Below are 17,763 nucleotides of genomic sequence, written 5' to 3' on the forward strand. Positions count from 1 at the left end.
TTTCTTCTTCTAGTGGTAGAAATTGTCAATTTTAACTTCTCAAACCCTCACCCTTATTTGAAGCCATGTCTAATAAAAAAGATTATCAAATAAAATCAATAGAAAGAGAAGATAGACTCACCAAATAAATAAGAAGGTCTTACTGCCTTAGAAACCTAAAATGCCTCTTTTATAAATAAACAAGTGATTTCACTCTTTAATCACTCTCAACTCTCATAAGAACACTTCTAATCTCACAAATATCTTCTTATCACTATAAGAAAACCTCTTAAAAAATTCAGAGCACAAAAGCACAATACTAGTGCACCAATGATGTAACTCAGCAAAGAAACACAATAAGTCGACGTCGTCTAAAGCTAGAATTGCATGCATGTCCTAGATCCAGACCTTCATATCAAGTAAACCTTCAATCCGTTTCGATCCATACTGAGGCAGTGAGTTCAATGCTGAATTGATTACTTAATTTAATTTGCTTTGTTGTTGATGTACAGGTTGTGAGGACTCTCGGCGTACTTAACCAAATTGCGTCCCGGACTTACACCCTGCTTCACGTGTGGCAGTACAAAGCCCTCCAACTCGAGTACAAGATCGGTGACTCGCATCTAGAGGCTGCTGCTGAGGATGCAGGCCATTATGTGCTGTCGGAGTGAGCCTACTCATCGCCTCTCCTTATTGAATTCAGAATGGGCCATGGAGCACTCGGAGATTGGTCGTTTGTGTTTTAGTCGATCTCGGACAACGCCTCGTTGCGATCTGAGGTCGTAGTTTTGTCTGGATTGGTGTTTGGTTTTGTGCAGAATTTTCCCGACGCAACAGTCCACAAGCTTCGATGGCCTCATCGATAAGCAGATCACTCCACTGGAATTGACAGAAGAAGAGGATGCGGCTATTCGCAAGATTGGCCTCCAATTTGCCAAATCTCTCCTGAAAAAAAGGTAGTGATCCCTTTCTCCTGAGGCTTACATTGATTTCATTATCCTGAAGGTTGAGAGCTTCAACGCGTTCCAATGGAATCACTCGTGTGCTAAAATTTCCACCGCCGCATTTGAGAATGATTGTTCAGGACACATGACGGTAGTCAGCAGTGGATTAAGTTCGTTCCGTCACCTGCCGGAGGTCCCACTGGATAGTACCAATTCACCCCAAATCAAACGTTCGTCCTGCACCCTCAACAGGGCAAGCCTCGTCCCTTCGTCATCAAATCCGTTGCTAAGTTCGACACAAATGGTGGCCCATATGCAATCCCCAGCTCCAAGTACAATACTGACTACGAGGAGATCGCAATCGTTGGCAACTCGAACTCGTCGTCATTCACAGATTTTTTCAAGGAGACGGCAAAGTTTTGGGAGGCCGGCGCAAGTAAGAGTTACAACTCCCTCTTCCACTTCAATTTTCGCTGTCTGACGGAGACCAATCTTAATTGCGATGATTTCTTTTAAATACTTCCAAAGTTGGGTGTGCTTCTGCTCACTATTTCCGCCATAATTTGCACAGATACATCGACCGTAAACGTTCGTCCTGTTCTGTTGACGACATCTTTGCATCCTCTGAGCTTGCAGTCAAGGAGACTCCAGCCACCAGCCGATTGTTTTCACTCCTTTCCTTCGAACCCCCCCACACCCAGAGTATCCGAGTACACACTCGACTGCTGCAGGATCCTGGGCGAAAGTGCTCGCCAGATACTTGAGCGTCGGCATCTCTCAACACATTTCCTCCTATTCTGTCGCTACTGAGGGGTATCCGCTGCCATTACGCACTTACAATACGCTTGAAGCAGCTGCGGTGGAAGTTGGAGTGAGTAGGTCTGTTGCATGCGTTCGATCAAAACATATTTACTTGAACTCTTTTGGTCAACTTGTTTGAATTGATTGAAATCAGCATCGTGAATTAAAAGCTTTTGGAGCATTGAAACTTTATGCGTGTTCCCGAGTACTTGCAGAATCTATGGAGGAGTCCATTTTCGAAAAGCTGTCGAAGACGGCATAAAACTGGGAGTCGATGTAAGCATTCTCTGAGCTCTTTATGCCCTCTCATCTCCTAGTCTTTATGTCGATCATCGTGTGCTCAATGGCAACTCTTAACCATCGCTCACTCCACCACTGCAACCGCTCTAAACCCTCTGGATGCTTTGCAGATTGGCGACTACGTGTGGGATCACTTCGAGAAAGAATTTGGTGATTTGTAATCGCCAAGCTCTATGAATGACATTGCCTAGTGGCGGACCCCCTAAAAGAGTATCTTCGCTGTGCTCTTCGCTGTGCTACTATCTTCAAGCCTTGTCATTGTTGTTTCCAACAATATTACCAATTTGAATGCTGCAACGTCTCGGTGTCGTTGATGTTACCCAACTTCTCACTGCAAGTGCCTGATCGGCACCTCACCACCAGAACATGAGGTTTGCAGTTTGCAAAGCTGGTGTCACCCGGTCTTCACAAGTGCAGATGAATTCGTGTTCTACGTCGACACAAGCAAGCAGTAAAAAGCGTTTCAATGCCGGTGCTTACAAAATGTGATGGCTCCAGTATGAATGCTGTATGATAAGATATGGGAAACATTTGCACTTGTTATTCAACTGCGCTTTATCGGGTATTTACTTGAGTCTTTTTTCAGTGTCAGTTTCTTCTCCATGTTTGTTATTGAAGTTGAATGTGGGTGTAAACGTAAATTGAAAAGTGGATGTAAATGAGGATCATACTTCATAGACCCAAAGAATGTGTTTACTTCTAACGTTTGCCCAAGTAACAACTTCGAAGCTTGTGTAAGACTTCATATTTTAGAACAGCCTGTTTTGAAACAGTAACATGTATATTGTTAGTGCTCATGAATAAATATCCTATCGACCGCTGTTTCTGTAATTTCTTTATCTCCCTTGGTGCCAGATTTTTAACATAAATTACTGTGGGATCAGTGTTAGTGTCTAATCCGGACAGGAGACCAATATCTAATTTACTTTAAAACCTCAAGAGCACCATAAATTATATGACCTTGCGTATGATCTCAAAAACATAATAACAGGAATAATAATTAATCAGTCATATTTGAATGAACCAACTTCAACCATCATAAGCAACAGCAAACACTTCACATTCTTTAAAAAAAAAAAAAAAAAAAAAAAAAATCATTAGTAATCACAAGCTACCACCACAAAGCGGATGATAAATGGCCAATGGATGGCATTTCCAAATCTCACGCGACCTAATTTCATCCAACGATGAACGCCCCATCGAGACCGTCCAGTTCGTTGTCCATCGGACGGCCTCCGAAGTGCCAATTTTTCCACTATGAAGTTTGCGGCAAGCTCTAAGCAGGGCGCTATTGCAGTGGCGTGAGTTCTCGCCCCCTCGCAGGCCATGGCTGCTGCTGCTTCCACGCGACGGCTGCGAAGCCTTCGCCATTCCCTGTTGGGCTTTGCCGCCCGGACTCTACCACCTCTCACTTCTCGGTTTCCTTCTTCGGGACCTGCTTTTTGTGCCGAGGTGGCTCACATTGATCAGTTGGGCTCCGCGCAGGAGGAACTCTGTTCGAAGGATTTTGAAGTTGTTGGGTCGGTTTCCCTTGCTTTGTTGGGCCGATCGGGTTTTTCGCTTCCGAGAGGGGCGGATTGGCCCTGGGGTTGGAGACGTGATACTTCAGTCGCAGAGAACGGTGTATTTTCTCACGTTTTAGGAGTTGGTGTTCGAGGTCTCGCTGCTAAGGCCAAGAAATCGGGTGGAAAATCTCGTACGTGGACGTGATCTCTCTCTCATTTTGGTTCTTGTGTTTATGTGGTTGTTGGGCTTGATCCTCTTGGAGGGAAGGATGTAATTTCTCAAGCTCTTTTTCGACAACGTTTTTTCGAGTCGTTTCTGTTCTGATTAATTGTTGGCGTTAAATGTGCTGAATGTTCATTCATTGAACGAATGGTGGGAAAATGTAGACTCCACGAGTGATCCCCTTAGGCGTATTGGCTTTAGTACATGCCAACCAGTCTGTCTAGATCCCCACCCAGAATTTGATGGTCCTCAGCACTTAACACTAGTTTGGGTTTAGGGTTTAGGGTTTAGGGTTTAAGATATGTGTCAATGTCTTTGCGCGTCCGGGAAATAATGAGATTAAGAAATAACAACGCTACGAATGGTCTCCTTTTGTAAATTAGATCACAAGTCCTGGTGGCCATTCTGAGGACATTACTACCCTTTGTCTGATGTCTTTTTACAATACCCACATGAGAACTATGTAGGCTTCAAGATTATGTTGGTTTCTGAACTCACGAACGCTGACGAAGTGGAGACGATGACGTTACCATAAGGTCTCGTTCAGCATATTCGCCTTATGGCCTTGCCGACTACTCTGAAAAGATCACCTCCCATAATTTGATGTCCCTTTACCGTGGAATAACTCACTATAATTCGGTCACTTCTTCAATCGCATTGTAGAGAACAAAATGTGATTTAACCTACATTATGGAAAAGGATAGTTTGTCGATCGGTTCTTTTGTGATTTCACACCTGAATACTTTGGTATGGACTCAGTGCGCGGGACAATGACGAAATTATGAAAGGTCTCGTTCGGCATATTGGCTAACAAGCCATGCTGACCATTCTGAAAAGATCACCACCCATAACCTGATGTCCCATATGCACGGATAGTCTATCTGAAGTAGCCATGACATGAGCCATGAGAAAGTACGCATGCTAGGGTATTACCATAGAAACTCTTAAATACGTTCTAGTGAACGTGTGCATACATTCTCATGCGTGCGCTAAGTGATTACATGGGTTCGCCTTTTGCATTTATTAATACTTTTCTCGTAATCTAAAGATTTTTGTGCTTGTCCATGCTGGTCTAGGTGGTGATGATGGCGGAGGTCAAGTTGTTGCAACTCCAGGACCATCAGCCAAAGAAACAGCTTCGAGGCTGATGGAGGCTGCCTTGAATGCTCTGTCAGTGGAGCTCTCGAAACTTCGCACTGGCAGAGCTACTCCAGGTTAGTGTCGATGCTTTTCGAAGTAATGCATGGTGCGATGACAGTGCAGTACCTCCCAGTACATTTTCGTGCGAGAGTCATTGCATTGTCGCTTCATAGAGGAGCATCAACCGTATTCACTGACAAGTGAAGTGCCTTTTTTCTCTAATTGTGAAGTAATTATCTAACTCATTTAGGTCGATTGCAGGAATGCTAGATCATGTGAACGTGATGTCTCATGGTGTACAAACACCTCTATCTCATGTGGCCGCAGTTTCGGTTTCCAATCTTGAAACATTGACAGTAATGCCATATGATACTTCTGTGAGTTCCGGTATTTCCGAAATTCGCTGCTTCTATTGGTTGTGTTGTCAAATATTGCTGGACCTAAGTGACGTTGAATTCTTTGCTGGACCTGAGTATGCAGCCTTGTGTTGCCTGTCTGATCTTGTATTTGTCATGTGTGGCTGAACAGATGGTCAAAGAAGTTGAGAAAGCTATTCGAAATTCTCCACTCAAACTAAACCCCATGGCGGAAGGGGAAGTCCTGAGGGTTCCTATCCCTAAGTAAGGAGAATGACTTTGAATGTTCCTTTGTTTGCGTTTAAATTAACATGTACATGTACGTAAAGAGTGTTATAATGTTGATTAGATTACGTAAACTTGCTTGGATGATTGTATCATGAAGTTTTCAGTACCGAGATTCTCTGTCTACTTTTAGATAAAAACGTAATTTTACGAATGTCGCCAATGTTGTCGGCTTACGTGCTTGAGATTTCGTAGCGTTCCGTCCAGACTGTCCAATCATGTGAAATGAATTAGCTGAGTGTCGATTCGTTTTCCTGTATTTGTGGAGTAGGTTTATAGCGCTGTAAGATCAAGCTAGGTCAGTATTCGAAGTTTACGAGTCATACTTCATGTGATAGCAGGGGCGTGATCCTGACTCAGTTGTGATGGGTGTCGATGCGGTGGGTTGACTTTGAAACTGGTAATCCTTCAGGCTAACAAAGGAGCATATACAGGTAGGATTCTCAGCCCCGTAGTATATGTTTAGTAGCAGCATACGTTTGGGTATTGAAAATGACACACCATAGATGTTTGACCACCGATTTCAGTCATTTATTCTTGATTATGATTATGGTTCTTGCAGACCATGAGTAAACTTGTAGGGAAAGCTGGTGAAACCGCGAAGCTTAGTGTGCGTAGAGCACGCAAAGACGTAAGTTTACTTCTTCTTTTTTTCACTTGGTTAAAACTATGTGTTTAAAGTTGCTTTTGGTGTCGTACATGAGACTGTCGAGTTGCGGAGGATTGAAATGTTGAAATGTTCTGTTATTTCAGGCTATGGATATCATCTCAAAAGGTGGATACTCCAAGGATGAAGTGAAAAGATTCGAGAAAGAGGTGAGTATTGATACCATTTATCGTCTCGTGTCAATTTTTCACCCGTTTTATGATATCATTATGATAAAAACATTTTTTGTGGATGATGGTAATACCGAATGACGTGAGGATCTCTAGACACCTCTGGTATCAGAGTTAGAACGATGACGGGACAACGAAAACCGTCCTTCGGCAGATTGGATAAATAGCCACGCTGGTCATTCTAACCTGATTACCACCGGTGATCTCATGCCCGGATGATAGTCAACGCTTTACGGTTTTGTTAAAAGTTGACCTAATTACCGTTCAGCTTTTGTCAGTGGCTGTATCTCATCCTTGCCCATGACTTCGGGTGTTATTGCAGGTAGAAGATGTGACGAAGAAGTACGTGAAGTCAGTCGAGGAAGCCTGCAAGTCCAAAGAGAAGGAAATCCTGGGTAACAGCTAGGTCTGGCTTATCTTTTCATTAAGAAATCAGGGGATGGGTCTGATGTGTGGAAATCAGGACCAAATGTCTCCGACTTCGACAATAGCGATCCATGGCCTAGCTAGAGATGAGTTACGAAGCAGATGCATAGGGCATTCTTAATGTCCTAGCTTTTCCTCATTCGGAACTACAGTGGTCAGATCAGGATGCTTAACACTTGCCTTGTTACGTGAAATCATCTCATTTCTGAGCTAAGGTTATCATATTTTAAGCCAACGATTCATTAGCCAGACTTTCGTTAGGATTTGCAGCTGTTGGGTACACAAAGCGAATAGGCTGCAAGTGTTAGAAGCATGTTGTCGTTTCTAATCGTGAAGTGTTTTACTTTAATTTACCGATCAGATTTGTTGTCCATGAACTGCGACTTCAGCATGGAAACAAATAAGAAACTGACGTTGTGGAACTGTTGCTTTGAGTTGAAAGGATACAATCATTTCCCCATTGGCTGTGAGGTTCCGCCTCATCGAATAAAGTTGCAACATACATGTGTACCCCAATGAAAGACTCAGCATTCTTTGAAGCTGTGCTTCTTCTCAATGTTCTCTTACAATGCTCCAAGTGTTAGTGCCTCATGGGCTCTCACCATGTCAAACCACGTCATCAAGTCGTGAAGATTCTGTGTGGTAAACGCTTGGGAAAGGCTGCTTTGGTTCCTTGATTCTCGTGCCAACGGCCAAAGCCCATTCATGTTTTTTGTAATGTTCCACTGAACTTGTTCCTAGGATTCCAAGGTCACCATCTGCATCATTCTACAACTTCAATCAGATGCTGTAAACTATTTTAGGAAATGGTCTCGTTCACCTTGCTTGGTTTCCACAATATTATACATGCTCGCATACAAACAAAGGTGATTGTTCTGACTTGATAATGATGAAATACTCTGTTTTGCCTAAATGATGCTGTTGTTCACAGTATTTCACTTTTCTGAAGTATTCTTGAACTTATGATTATTCTAACTCAATTCCGAAAAAGGTTTCAACTAATTGACAATATGAATTTATCTCACTCACCCACACACACATAGACACTGGCTTTGTTAATATTTCAATGATTTGAAATTTCTGGTTTCAAAATGCAACTAGCTATTTACTCCATGGCTTGGTCTATATTAGTGTGATTGTATTTTTATAATTTTAGTGAGACTCTTAAATTTCATTGTACTTGAAATTGATGCAATAATAGTATATATTCATTGAATAATGCATTTAGTTTTCTGAACTGAATTCTAGTGTACTTTCATTTTTTCTTTACAGGTTGCTTTTGACAACGTTCTCTTTGATATGAATTTGATTAGAGCGAAGGAGAAATCTTAGTTTACATTACATGTATATCAATATATTAGATAATTAAGTGATTAAAAAAAAGTCATTTTTTTTGTCTTCTTGAAACCTTGTTGCTTCCCCTAATAGTGACTGCTTGCACAATTCTCTTACAAATATCAAACTGAATAAATATATATATTAAGGAATAACCAATGTTAGTTAATTTTTATAGCTAATATATATATTAATATAAATGTATATTTTCATTTTAAGGTATGTGTTGTAAAATACGAAAATCTTTTACCAAAAAAAAAACAAAATTAAATAAATAGAAAGAAGAGGCCTAATTGATGTATTTGTGATATTTGCAATATTTAATAAAACCTTATCAAATCTGCTAAAATTTTAAATTGCCCAGATGAAGACAACATGTTTAAAGTAAAGAAAACGTAATTCATAAATGGAATCCTTCTTTTTAAGTTCTTTTTTGCTTTGAAGTTAAAAGTTTCAGTAGCTTTTAATATTCAAGCCATTTTTCAATGTAAAACTTTATGTTATCCATGTTTGTTGTTGGAAGTCTTTTAATTTATAATTAATGTAGTTATTGTATTTTGTGGAGGCCACTATACTTAGTTAGTATTTTTTTTTTTTTTTTTTTTTTTTTTTGTAGAATAACCAAATTTGTGCAGCGAAGTATTTAATTGCATCCTCTGCTCATACAATAGGCAATTAATTTTCAGGCAAATCCTTGAAAACTTGGATTATAAAAAGCAACACTTTTGAAAAATAATAATTACAACATTGACTTTTGAGAGTTGTTTAACTTATTGAACTACCACTTTTGTTATTATTTACTCAGATTTTTCTTTTAATAATATTATTATAATTATTATTCCTTTTCTAAGAAAATAATATGAAGAAGTTGATATATATATATATATATATAATTATTCATAACAATTCAAAAATTCAAGCCAAAACATAATGTACTTAAATTGTTCATAGAATGAAGAGAAATTCATTCTTTTGTTTTATTTTTAATATTTATGTAGTAATATATATTGAATAATATTACAAACAAAAAAATCTTTTGTTTGATTTCAACATGAAAAGCAAAAAAAAATAAAAACGTACAGATCAAATATCTACACACTTGAGAATATGCAATTATAATGTAGCTTCTCCATGTTTTCTCATTCAAAAAAATAGAAAAAAAATCCTTGATATCCATTAACTTTTTACAAAAATAATTTTAATTAATAAAACATTAATCATCTTTTGTCTCATTAAACTTGATTTGCTTTATTTCAAAAAAAATTGAACTAAGAATTCATACTAAAAATGTGAAATCTTACCACTTTAAAACTATCAATCACACATCAGTGTCCAAAAGAAATTACACATGTAGTAAATTAAAAATAAAGTAAAACTTATACAATCAAGATCAATGTATGGGTGTTAGCATTGCAAACATTATCATACACACAATATCCTACACACACATGTGCAACATGAGGAATGAAACCTCCACACATCCAAACAGCCCACAACTTTCTTCACAAATGAAAATTGAATTCAAACTAAAAAGTAGTCACACTAAATTCCAATTTACTGTATCCAATACAAAGACATGCACACACACATGGCATTCAGTAGACTCCAATGCTGTACTTCATCAATAAATGCAACTGAGATGCATCATTTTAAAACATAGTGAAAAAAAAAGAAAAAAAAAGAGAGAAAAAAAACTAATCCACGATATTAAGAATGCATGGATAATGTGGAATTGGGAGTGGGAACGAGAGCCTGTCACCACCGAAAGTGAGCAAAAGCAAAGAGAGGAATTGATTGAAGAGAACAGACGGTCATAGGGGGGGAGTGGGGATAGGGGGCAGCAGCAGAAGGGGTCAAGTAGCAAGTTAAGAGCACGGGGCCACGAGGGCTGCCTTGTCAGCAGAACTTTGTCCACGTGGACATGGAGTAGGTGGAAGGTCACATGGTCGGCCTGTCCGGTCAGCCTTTCCAGGTGTACACCTGTCCCACGCGCGTCCACGTGGGATTATTTTGGCCGTCCCATGAAAATAAATATTGACCCACTCCAATGCATTGGACCGTTCCCAATAACCGGAACTTTAACTTTCTATTTATAATTTTGTGTTTCTCTTTAAAGTATAAATTTAAGATTTTGAAGTAACATGAAAGAGGGATTCCTTCAATACTTTTGGTCGCAAGATTATTTAACTCAAATTTTTAGCACAATTTTCGAGTGGGTTTTGAATTACCACCTCTTGATCATGGTATATGATGAAAATGAATAACTAAATAAAATGATGTATTAATTAGCATTGGATTGTGTTTATAAGGAAGACATATTACACGGTTGTTGTCAACCGAATTTTTATGTTACATGAATTTTCGACTTGAATGGTTTTTGCACTTTAAATATCATGTTCTTGTAATTAAAGATTTTTTAATTTTAGTTAAATTTAAATTTAAATTTCTTTTTTTTACTTCTAACTCAATATTACATTCTTGGTCTATGCATGGTATTGCTAATGCCATCACAATTATTGCTCCTCTCACTACAACCCTATGAAAATTATGGTCAAAATTTAATTAAAATTGTATTTTTGTCACTTCCACCACAACCATTTTCATCATTGTTTGATATGTATATTGGGAATATTAACAAAAAAATTGATTGAAAAAAAAAACTAAATAAATATGTCAATTGGGTGGCAGTAGCAAAAACTGTGATAGCATTAGCAATATCCTAAATGCAGCATGTGTTATGGGATAACTTTTGTAATTTGTATTAGAATGTGTTAATGTGAAATTTACTCAATTTGTTGTTTATGTATTACATAACTCAATATCACATTCTACCATAAATTGATACTTACAAAAATTGAATCAATTGGTTGTTTACTCAATCATGTTGAAAAATTTAATAACATCTCTTGGAGATTTAATTTAGCCTCTGATTATTGTTATTCCATCCTGAAACATTTCCCTCTTTACAAGTTAGTCACAACTCTCTCCCTTGAAAATCATCTCCCCTGAGTTCAATATAATAATATAGTTGATAAAAGTAGAAGCAAAAATGTAGACTTGAACAATAAAATAAAGCACTTATTCATGTTCTTTGTCTGTCTATTTATTCGTTTTCTTATACAGAATATCTATACATTTTACATTTGAAAAATAAGAATACTAACAACATTAAGAACGTGAAATAGTTTTTAAGTTCATTTTGGTTTGGTTCATTCAAATGTTACTTGAAATTCAGATACTTCAAAATGAAATAAAAGTGAAAAATATACATACCAAGTTTATATATTTCATTTTTGATACATCCGTTTGTATTACTCAACAACAAAGAAAAGATATATACAGTTATCTAAAATACATGATTATGCAATTAAATATCCAAGAAAAAGGCATTCTTTTTGAGTGAACAAAGCTCAAATTTTAATTAATGCAGAAAATTCAATAAATCGTTGTTTAAACACAACAGTATAAACAAAAAAAATTACAAAAATGTAAACTTATTAAATGTAAACTACCCTAATGCAAATATCTAATCTTATTAAAATTTATTTGTCCTAACAATAAACCAATCATACATATGCCTTCGACAAAGGAAATTTGTAAGCAAACAAACAGCTTTTCACTCGTGCACAATGATAGAGGCTGTAAATAAAAAAAAATAAAAAATAAACATATATGTATATATATATATAATTCTACAAGTCTGAAGAATTGTGTGCCATGAAGGGCTGACGTGGAAGGGACTGCACAGCTGGCAAGGGCGAGGAACGGACTCCAATGAAATGAGCTTCAACCAAGTGTCAGCAATTTAGAGCACACTACTCCCTAAAGGATGATTCCATCCCATTCATCCATCCATTCATTTGTGGCATTATCATCCGTCCAATTTTAGAGCCAGGAATGTCCTGCTTTTGTTTTGTTTTGTGTTTTAGTGGCTGCATTCACACAGCAACCCACTCCGGCATCCACTTTCCCCCTGTGCCCGTGCGCTTCACACCCCCTGATTCTTCGTCTTTTACTTTCCCTTTTTCTGCTGATTTCTCCTTTTCCTTTTCAATTTTTCTAGTTGCTTTTTATATTTTTTATGGGCAGGTGGGGAGGGGGCGCAAGGTTACAAAATGATACACTGGACTTGCTTGCACTGTAGGGGGGGCGGCAAAAGGCATCCTAGGGGCCGGCTGGGTGGCTGCAGCACCACTATAGCTTTTTACTGTGCAGTCTGTCTGTCTGTCTGTCTGTGCGTGTGTCTTCAGAAGAGTTAAGTTATTCAACCCCAGTTTTTATTTGCAAGTTTGTGTGTGAAGCCATCTCCAAAAGTCATGTATACTATTGCCACAATAGTGTGGCCACACAAAGTGCGAGGAAACCTGAAGTAACTTACAATGGTGGCAAGGTTGAATCTCCTGGTGCGTCATGCTCACAGCCAGCCACACAGGACATTTGGTGGCATTAATTCAATCTCTTTGTGTATGACACTGTTATGGCTATTGGGTAGTACCGTGGTTGATTTGTTTTTATCTCGTGTTAATGCAGCTTTTGAGTCACTTTGGATTATGCTTAAACCAGAGCCACACACAAACTCTTTTTCGTAATAAAGCTTTCTACACTCCTCGAGGCAGTTACAACAACCATGCATTTCCGTTGTTGGTTTTAGTTACCCAGTTCTTCAAGTTTTAACTTCGTAATGACATTACTTATCAACTGTATATTGTATATGAGCAAGGATGGATTTCCTGCAAAGAAATATATAAATGAATATAAATATATATATAAATATGTATATAAATATATATAAATATAAATAAATATATATATATGTTGAAAAAATAACGGAAAACTTTCTGAAGCGCGGTGATAGTTAGTAAGTTAGTTAGTTAGTTAGTTTGGTTTTGTTTTGTTTTACTCCTGGTTGCAGGAGCCTGGGAAAATTGTTGGCGACTGCAGCGAGAGAGCTCTTGAAGGTCTGGCACTTAACCTACGAGTGACGCTGGGCACATGGGGGAGGGGGGGACAGTTTTAATTAATTAATTAATAATTAGTTTTCCTTTTATAACAAGGGATGAAATATACGCTGTCGGACCTCACTGGGAAGTTGTCACGCGGCCACCTGTGGATGGGAACGAAGCCTTTTTTATTTATATTTTTTTAGTTGTAGCATTTAACTGTAGCATCTTCTGTGGGAGCATCATCCTCCGGGTTTGTATAAGAGCTCCTTCACTGCACCCCAATACGCATTCCATTGCACCATTCCTGTTGTCGCAGTGTCTGTGCAGCTCTTCCGGTGTTGCTAGCTAGCTAGCTCTACTCACACTCTGGGTTATTGTTGTGTTTTTTTTAGTGTGTGTGTAACCATCCACTAGTAACCATGGTGAAATTGGCATTCGGCGAGTCTGATGAAGCCTCCAGCCCCGATGCGTTGAAGGGGGCGTTGGCGGAGTTCATCTCCTTGTTCCTGTTTGTGTTCATCGGAGTGGGATCGGTGATGTCCTATGAGAAGATTCACGTCGGTGACTTGGAAGCTGGTGGTCTGCTCATGATCGCCATCGCTCACGGTCTTGCTATTGCGATCCTGGTGGCTGCCACTGCGAACATCAGCGGAGGGCATGTCAACCCCGCTGTTTCTCTCGGTCTTGCTCTTGCCGGAAAGATCACCGTCATTCGCCTCGTCCTTTACTGGGTTGCCCAGCTCTTGGGCGCTGTCGCTGGTATGAATGCACGTCCCTGTTTTTGTCTATTATTCTACCCGGTTTTGTTTTTCGGCGCCCAGTTGTCCTTCACTCTTATTACGAGCTCCCTGTGTACAAGCATTGACCTCAGCATTCTTAACAATGCCACATCAGAGGAAGTGACCTCCCTGATATATTGATCTAATCAATTGTGCCTATCCGAAGCTTTTACTACATGTTGCTGCAATTTATCATCGACTATCAGTCATGAAAGAACCACATGATCGATCACTTCTCTGGTCGCTCTGTTTCCTAGGATGTTTCACAAGCCGACCGCGAAGCTTGTGCTTGATACAGAAGTCCATAGGTTGTTATGTGCATTGTGTACAACCGAAATTGTTGGGGGCTCACTCAGCGGCTAACAAGTGTGAGATGTGGTTTTGCAATGCGCAGGCGCATGGGTTCTGAAAATGGTCACCACGGGAGAAGACGTCGCCCGCCACGCTATCGGAGTGGGCATGTCTCCCATGTCTGCGGTGCTGATGGAGATCGTGCTCACCTTCACGCTTGTGTTCGTGGTGTTCGCCACCGCAGTGGACCCCAAGAAGGGTACCGTGGGAGTGATCGCTCCCTTGGCCATCGGCTTCACCGTTCTGGCTCAGATCTTCGTTGGAGCTCCCTTCTCCGGCGCTTCAATGAACCCTGGACGCTCCTTCGGCCCCGCTGTGATCGCCATGGACTTCACCAACCACTGGGTGTACTGGGTTGGTCCCTTCATTGGTGCTGCCCTAGCTGCGGTTATCTACGACGGCGTTTTCATCTCCCCCTCTCCTCCTGCAGGCCACCAAGCCATCCCCAGCGACTTTTAGATCACCACGATGACATATATTCCATCGCACGTTGCAATGGGTCTTCTCCACCTCCAGCCTTCGTGTTTCACTCTTTGTCTGGGAGTGAAAAATGGGAGAGAGAGAGAGAGAGAGAGAGGCAACGTCGTGATCTGGTCAGGTTGCGATTGATCTGTACGAGTAAAGGTTTTTGGTGACAGTGGCGGTGATTGCTCTTGCCGCCGAGGTGTATGTTTCCATTGTATATGTTCATAAATCAAGTGTAATTGCACACACTTTTCTCCACAATTTCGTCGACTTGCAGTACCTTCCCATTCGCACCCTTTTTGTACATTGACTTGCCTGCTTGTCTGCTGATTCAATTGCGTTTGTTCTGTGCCTATTGTTTTTCGCTTCCATGATTCAGCTACTTATGCTCAATGCCAGGAATTACACAAAACGCTAGTGACATGCATAGCTACTTCATGAAGTATACTCTGTTTTTGTGCATTGTGATTCTTAGATAGTGAGCTTGGGTGATTGGAGAGAAGTACAGCACAAAGCAATTGCACAAGCAGCATTTGCATTGGCTGCAATGAATTTCATTGCAACTGCTCCTGCAAACAGCGACTGATTACTGAACCGTTCTCCCATCACTGCTAGGCACGGTGACTTCACTGAAACTGTCATTGAAACCACTTTTTGTGTAATGTTTATTGCAGAAGTGGGAAAAAAAAAAAAAAAAAAAAAAAAAAAAACGCCAGTTATCAGTTTTGTAAAGGTTCTCTAAAAACAATCGCCAATTTTTCAAAGGAAAGGCAGGGTTGTGAGGATAAGCTTCGGATGTCAGTCTTATCCCCTAGTCCAACAGCCTTCGTGATCAGTGCCAGTGTAGGTGTTACGGAACACTATAAGAGCAGTTTTTGTTTTCTCCACATAAATCACTACTTGTTACACAGTCCTCCTTTGCTGCCTGGCCCAACCCAGTGAGACTGTGAATCGCACTGCAGCAGCAGCAGAGGCAACACGATAAATGATATTTCTTTTCTTTCTTTTCGTTTTTTTCCTATCATTTTTGCTTTATTTTATTTCATTTTCCTCTCTGTAACAAAAGGAGAGTCGCGCTTGCGTGTCAGCATCTTTGCTGAAGGGTCCAATTGGTAGTAACAAAATCAGACGTCCTTTCAATTCAGTTGTACTGTGTACAGATTGGATCGTCAGGCTGTTCCTGCAACCACACTCCAGTGACAGGATTCTTTTTTGTCTCTCTCTCACTTTTCTCTTCTTCAAAACAGTGCTACTATACAATACAATACGAGGTTAAAATCGAGTAGAGAGCAAACTGTGAAACACAACAATATGGTGGGGACTTGACAGCGGCACACGCCTCGAGGAGGGCCAAAATATACATAGATATATAGATATGTGTATGTGTGTCCTTTTGTCTAGATGTCAATTACGACACAGTGCTTCCAAGTGGAGGCCAATCCAACGTGAAGGTCAAAACTCTCTTCAATCATTTTTAGAGCGTTTCAATGGGTGGCATCAAAACAAAGGAGCGTTGTCAGGTGGGTTATTATTTTAGGGCAATAGAAAGCAAATATAACTTAGTGTCCACATGGAATCTATTGTGTTATGGAAGAAGGAGGAAGATAGAGCATGAATTTATAGAGATTGTTGCATGGAGGTACATGGAACTGTACAAGGTTGTTTTCAGTCTTTTTTCCAATTTTATATTTTTATATTTTATTTGTTTTCAAAATAGAATCACGTATTTCTCTGCCAAGGACTTCAATTGGTTATTTAATTACTACTTTTTTATTGGATGACATTGGTTATTAATTTTTTTTCTTTTCTAACATTAACAAAAAAAAAAAAAAAAAAAAAAAAACACACTTACACACAACAACAACATCTTTTTTATCGTAGAGTTTGATTATTATTTTTTTACTTTTTGGCTTTTTAGAATGCAAAGCCCTATGCAATTGGTGGTAAGAAAAAAATGTTATTATTATTATTATATACATATCTATATATCTAGCTTAATAATGTGGCTATCTGTAGTCTTACAGAACTTGATGATTATTTGGTTGAAAAGTTTCTTTAAGTTAGATAACAACATGAAGAGAAAGATAAGACACTAGAGAATTCTATAGATCTTGAAACTGATTTGAATATTAAATAAACTTATAAATGGGTTATATACAATTGAACTTAAAAATATAATTCTCATGTTTTTGCAAGAATCTAATAATATATTTGTATGCTTTATACTACCACACTCTATCATAATTAGTAATCATAATCTACACAATACGTTTTATCTTCTTCAAAGTCTAGACTTTGACTTTAAAATTATATTGCTTACTTTTTTAGCTTAAGTATTCAGATAATAAGCTATAATCTTGTAGTTCTAGTAGAAAATAAGATCTATCTCTTAAAAGAATAATGGTTTAAAATTAAGTGGACCCTAAATATCACAAAATTAATGTTTTAGTAAGAAATGTTAATAAAGAAAAAAGAAAAAAAACATATATGAGTGCAATAGTTGTTTTCTTCTATATATTAATTGTAATGTTGCATGAAAATTGAATCTGATTTATTGAATTAACATTCACTGCTCCAAAGGGGGTCTTGAAGCATAGCAGGAAAGGCATGAGACCAAGCAGCATAAAAATAAAATTTAGTGAAATCAGCAACTCTTTCAGCAGCTTGTACTTCCAGGGAAACTGGTGGAAAAGGAAACTTGACAGCCTTAATGTTGGCCCAGAGTGCTTGATGATAGTGTCCCAGGCTGTGCAGAAGAGCAACAGATCAAGACCAGCCACACAAAAACTATGGCCTCACCAAAATCTTAAAAGAATAATAATGATAATAAAATTAAATCGAGTGGATTGAAAAGTATGCAATAATTCTAATCACATGCTGTGCAAATTTTGTGCATGAGAAGTGGGTGTTTGCCAAGTTTTTTGTTATTATCAGAATCATAGATGTGACTAAGATGTGGAATATCGTTCTACAATCCATGGTTATGCCTGAAACCAAATTAATCCTGTACTTGGGTAAGTGCTGAAGGGCTTTGGCAACTGTTTAGAAATGTTGATCTATGTGGTGTTGTCTGTACCTGGTGAGAACGTGTGTA

The 17,763-nt window shown here is 38.9% G+C and overlaps 3 protein-coding genes, 1 long non-coding RNA gene and 1 other non-coding gene across 6 annotated transcripts; 4 read left to right on the forward strand and 1 right to left on the reverse strand.

The window, feature by feature from the left end:
- The first annotated feature begins 535 nt into the window (after window positions 1–535).
- LOC112276504 (uncharacterized) lies at window positions 536–2,609 on the forward strand. Of its 2 annotated transcripts, XR_016500694.1 has the most exons (6): window positions 536–646; window positions 798–935; window positions 1,064–1,359; window positions 1,495–1,802; window positions 1,940–2,000; window positions 2,135–2,609. XR_016500694.1 is itself a non-coding variant. In XM_090247153.1 (5 exons), exons 2-3 carry the CDS (start codon window positions 1,069–1,071, stop codon window positions 1,507–1,509), a joined length of 306 nt encoding a protein of 101 aa, XP_090103279.1. In that variant the 5' UTR covers window positions 797–935; window positions 1,064–1,068; the 3' UTR covers window positions 1,510–1,802; window positions 1,940–2,000; window positions 2,135–2,321. The 2 variants fall into 2 exon arrangements, 1 of the variants encoding a protein (XP_090103279.1); XM_090247153.1 differs by lacking the exon at window positions 536–646 and having other exon boundaries at window positions 797–935; window positions 2,135–2,321.
- Window positions 2,610–3,323: 714 nt separating this feature from the next.
- Window positions 3,324–7,317, forward strand: LOC112276333 (uncharacterized). Its single transcript, XM_024507560.3, has 8 exons — window positions 3,324–3,720; window positions 4,829–4,966; window positions 5,154–5,269; window positions 5,421–5,512; window positions 5,946–5,967; window positions 6,096–6,164; window positions 6,287–6,349; window positions 6,693–7,317. The coding sequence occupies exons 1-8, from the start codon at window positions 3,351–3,353 to the stop codon at window positions 6,774–6,776; spliced, it is 954 nt and encodes a 317-aa protein (XP_024363328.1). The 5' UTR covers window positions 3,324–3,350; the 3' UTR covers window positions 6,777–7,317.
- On the forward strand, window positions 4,518–4,613 carry LOC112277064 (small nucleolar RNA Z43). The gene has a single exon (XR_002968245.1). It is a non-coding gene; the product is annotated as a small nucleolar RNA Z43 (small nucleolar RNA).
- A 3,280-nt stretch (window positions 7,318–10,597) lies between the features above and the next one.
- LOC149986443 (uncharacterized) lies at window positions 10,598–12,122 on the reverse strand. Its single transcript, XR_016500706.1, has 2 exons — window positions 11,405–12,122; window positions 10,598–11,077 (listed from the first exon to the last, which is right to left on the reverse strand). It is a non-coding gene; the product is annotated as an uncharacterized LOC149986443 (long non-coding RNA).
- Window positions 12,123–13,373: 1,251 nt separating this feature from the next.
- Window positions 13,374–14,930, forward strand: LOC112276819 (aquaporin TIP1-3). Its single transcript, XM_024508546.3, has 2 exons — window positions 13,374–13,833; window positions 14,248–14,930. The coding sequence occupies exons 1-2, from the start codon at window positions 13,494–13,496 to the stop codon at window positions 14,661–14,663; spliced, it is 756 nt and encodes a 251-aa protein (XP_024364314.1). The 5' UTR covers window positions 13,374–13,493; the 3' UTR covers window positions 14,664–14,930.
- The last annotated feature ends 2,833 nt before the right edge of the window (window positions 14,931–17,763 follow it).

The sequence above is a fragment of the Physcomitrium patens genome, chromosome 24 (genome assembly GCF_059467195.1).
Source record: "Physcomitrium patens ecotype Gransden chromosome 24, ASM5946719v1, whole genome shotgun sequence".
Lineage (NCBI taxonomy): Eukaryota > Viridiplantae > Streptophyta > Bryopsida > Funariales > Funariaceae > Physcomitrium > Physcomitrium patens.

Bases quoted from the DNA above. Each gene is read 5' to 3' on its own strand.
- LOC112276819 (XM_024508546.3), top strand. From the start codon at position 13,494: ATGGTGAAATTGGCATTCGGCGAGTCTGATGAAGCCTCCAGCCCCGAT. The intron at 13,834-14,247 runs GTATGAATGCAC...TGCAATGCGCAG, and splicing joins GCTCTTGGGCGCTGTCGCTG to GCGCATGGGTTCTGAAAATG.
- LOC112276333 (XM_024507560.3), top strand. From the start codon at position 3,351: ATGGCTGCTGCTGCTTCCACGCGACGGCTGCGAAGCCTTCGCCATTCC. The intron at 4,967-5,153 runs GTTAGTGTCGAT...GGTCGATTGCAG, and splicing joins CACTGGCAGAGCTACTCCAG to GAATGCTAGATCATGTGAAC. The intron at 6,165-6,286 runs GTAAGTTTACTT...CTGTTATTTCAG, and splicing joins TGCGTAGAGCACGCAAAGAC to GCTATGGATATCATCTCAAA.
- LOC112276504 (XM_090247153.1), top strand. From the start codon at position 1,069: ATGACGGTAGTCAGCAGTGGATTAAGTTCGTTCCGTCACCTGCCGGAG.